This window comes from Chiloscyllium plagiosum, chromosome 36, assembly GCF_004010195.1.
Source record: "Chiloscyllium plagiosum isolate BGI_BamShark_2017 chromosome 36, ASM401019v2, whole genome shotgun sequence".
Lineage (NCBI taxonomy): Eukaryota > Metazoa > Chordata > Chondrichthyes > Orectolobiformes > Hemiscylliidae > Chiloscyllium > Chiloscyllium plagiosum.
Genome location: NC_057745.1, coordinates 28,715,818 through 28,719,182, shown reverse-complemented (window position 1 = coordinate 28,719,182; position 3,365 = coordinate 28,715,818). Strand labels below are relative to the sequence as shown.

Genomic DNA, 3,365 nt, shown 5'->3' with positions numbered 1-3,365 from the left:
GTGTAAGGTAATCCCACCATTCCAGGAATTGACCTCGTGAACCTACGCTACACTCCCTCAATAGCCAGAATGTCTTTCCTCAAATTTGGAGACCAGAACTGCACACAGTACTCCAGGTGTGGTCTCACCAGGGTCCTGTACAGCTGCAGAAGAACCTCTTTGCTTCTATACTCAATTCCTCTTGTTATGAAGGCCAGCATGCTATTAGCCTTCTTCACTACCTGATGTACCTGCATACTTGCCTTCATTGACTAGTGTACAAGAACACCCAGATCTCTCTGTACTGCCCCTTTACCTAAATTGATTCCATTGAGGTAGTAATCTTCCTTCCTGTTCTTGCCACCAAAGTGGATAACCATACATCCACATTAAACTGCATCTGCCATGCATCTGCCCACTCACCTAACTTGTCCAGGTCACCCTGTAATCTCCTAATATCCTCATCACATTTTACCCTGCCACCCAGTTTTGTATCATCAGCAAATTTGCAATTGTTATTGCTGATACCATCTTCTATATCATTAACATATATTGTAAAAAGCTGCGGTCCCAGCACGGATCCCTGCAGTACCCCACTGGTCACTGCCTGCCATTCCGAAATGGAGCCGTTTATCACTACCCTTTGTTTCCTATCAGCCAACCAATTTTCAATCCAATCTAGTACTTTGCCCCCAATACCACGCGCCCTAATTTTACTCACTAACCTCCTGTGTGGGACTTTATCAAAAGCTTTCTGAAAGTCCAGGTACACTACATCTACTGGATCTCCCTCGTCCATTTTCAGAGTTACATCCTCAAATTATGTCAATTATCATCAGTGGTGTTCAGGAGCACAAAGTAAAGCCTGAATATCAGAGGCCATGCAGGAACTGAACTACTTATATCAAGCGTCAACCATGCAAATGGCAATTGCAAGACGACAACATGAACAAAACATAATTTGAAACAGGTCCTAAACTCTAAAGGTCGGTGGCATTAATAAAGATGTGGAGAAAGATTTTCCTACAAACACAAAATGTAATTAAGAAATTGTGGAAAATGGAGCACTTATGATGTAGACGCCATTGCACATCATCTATTTGGTAGCTCAACGTGGTTCAAATTTTTAGCAATTACAAAATTCTGAAAAAATTCTTTGCCCAAACCTCAATTCATTTTATACAGAAGGCTAGAAAGTTAGTCACACATATGATGTTCAGATTGTCAATGATGAGTGTGCCAAATCATAATCAGCAGCAAGTATATCAATAATGTTTACTAACAAAATCTCATGAATTTGAATTTCTCCATCAGCCTCATACAAACAACAATAAGCAGCAGGGCACACTCCTAACTGATCTTACCACACTCAAGTTTGCTTAAGATTTATTGCCAACCTATTTACAGCTCTTTGAAAATGTCAGCCTGACTGTAACCACCAATGGTTGTATCAAGGAAACACAACTCATCACTCGCACAATGAAACAACAGATCCGTGTCTACATTGCGAGTCAACCATTCATCCACCTAAATACAACAGTTTCAACAGATATGATGCATGTGTTCTCTCTCATTAATAATCTTCGAAACCACCAAAAAACCAAACACAGCCAATACAATTTTATTAAACACCACAGGCATGTACATAAACGCTTCACTTTGAACAGAATTGCAGTTTCACAAAGCACAATGCCACAGTACAGTATGAGATATCAAGTCAGAGCTCTAATAATGCAGCACAGATCACGGAATTCCGAAGGAAGCACTACATTTTCAGGGAGTGTGAGGAGAGCTCAGAAAGCCAGCCCACCATTCCCTCGGGTGAGAGAGGAAAGCAGCCAAAAAGGCCCATGCACCCCGGTCTGCTCGCCACCAGTCTCAGACCTTTAAATATTGATATTAACCAGTGAGGGCGATGTTTATTCAAACAATTAAATCGGAATTTGTGGAGAGATAGTCCATATAAATAACATGGGGAAGGCACTGTCAGTCCCAATGTACCAAAAAAATCAAAAAGTCATTTGCATTTTGGAAGGTAAAATAAATTATATTAATATAGTTGAATCCCGAATCTGCAATTAAGCATTATCCAGAGGAGGGTGCTGCTATCCAGCAGCCTACATACATATTTGCATAACCTGTGGCTACCGTTATAGAGTCTAAATCCATTTAAGGAGAGACTGCATATCCTGCAAGCTATACACACACATAGGGCAGGCAGCAAAGTGATCTTGGCGGCATGGGGCGTCTCCTACCTGACTGGCTTTATGGAATTGCTTCTTCAAGCCGGCAACCGACATCTTGACCCTCTTGAAAGGAGGGGGAGTTTGGGGTGAGGGGAGGGGGGAAAGAGGGATGGGAGACAGAAGTGTCTTATTGTTGTTGCTGTTGCTACATGTATACCAGTTGCAAAGCCAGCTGAGCACTCGGATACTTGTGCAGCGCTTGCTACAGTAACACTGTCTGTCACAGCAACACTGTAGCCTTTTACCACGTTCTGCATCGCCCCATTCAACACCCCCACCGCCGCCTCCTCGTTGGCCGGAGCCGCTGTCACTCAGCGTATGCAAATCCACGGCGCTGGCGTCATGCCGCCGCTGCACCCCGCCCCCTCGTTTGCATTTTAGTTCCCCCGCCCCCAAGGGATATGTTTCTTCAATGGGGCAACATTGTGGTGAGGTTCAGTGCCAACAAAGTAAGGCCTCAGTTACTGTTTTTTTCTAAAAGTTACACTTTTAATTAAATCTAAATCAAAGTTGCTGAAATTCTGAAATCCAATCACTGTGGATTTGCCAACCAATTTTCTCCTGTATTTCTGAAGAACGTTTTTTTATGATTAGGTCCCTTTCAGTCATGGCTGACCATGGGTTGCATCCTTGTTGTTCTGGCTTTCTGCTTCCCTGAAGCAATGTCACTTGTGACTGAAGAGACCGATGCTGGATTGCCAGTCCCGTTCGCAGAGGTCACATCTGTATGTGGTTGTTGATCTGCTAGAACTGCTGCACTCCTTCCTGCGTGCCCGCTTGTCTGCTGCAGCACTCATCAGCTTCTCTTCCCCTGTTTTGAGGTGTTCGTTCAGGCTTCTCCATCTCGTGCGGTCAACTGGAATAATGATATCAAGTGCCTTCATGTCCCTCATGCAGATGTCCTTGTAGCGCAGCTGCGGACGCCCAGCGAGTCTCTTCCCAGATGTGAACTCTCCCATAGAGGATATCCTTTGAGATGTGGCCGTCCTCCATATGGTGGATCTGTCCCAGCCAGCTGCCTGACCAGAGTGTACATGCTGGGAAGGTCAGCATGAGATAGGACTGTCATGTTGAACACTGTCTCACCAGGATATGCCCAAGATACAGTGAATACTCCTCAAGTGGAAGGTTTCACTCTTC

The 3,365-nt window shown here is 44.2% G+C and overlaps 1 protein-coding gene across 3 annotated transcripts in view; it reads right to left on the bottom strand.

Moving 5' to 3' along the window:
• sh3gl3a (SH3-domain GRB2-like 3a) overlaps positions 1–2,509 on the bottom strand; it is a 131,864-nt gene extending 129,355 nt beyond the window's left edge. The window contains exon 1 of one of the 3 annotated variants that reach the window (XM_043677592.1): positions 2,235–2,509. In XM_043677592.1, the coding sequence (XP_043533527.1) occupies positions 2,235–2,279 (45 nt within the window). In that variant the 5' untranslated portion in view covers positions 2,280–2,509. The remainder of the gene's footprint in view (positions 1–2,234) is intronic. The other 2 variants (XM_043677587.1, XM_043677589.1) reach the window with 2 other exon arrangements.
• Positions 2,510–3,365: the final 856 nt, after the last annotated feature.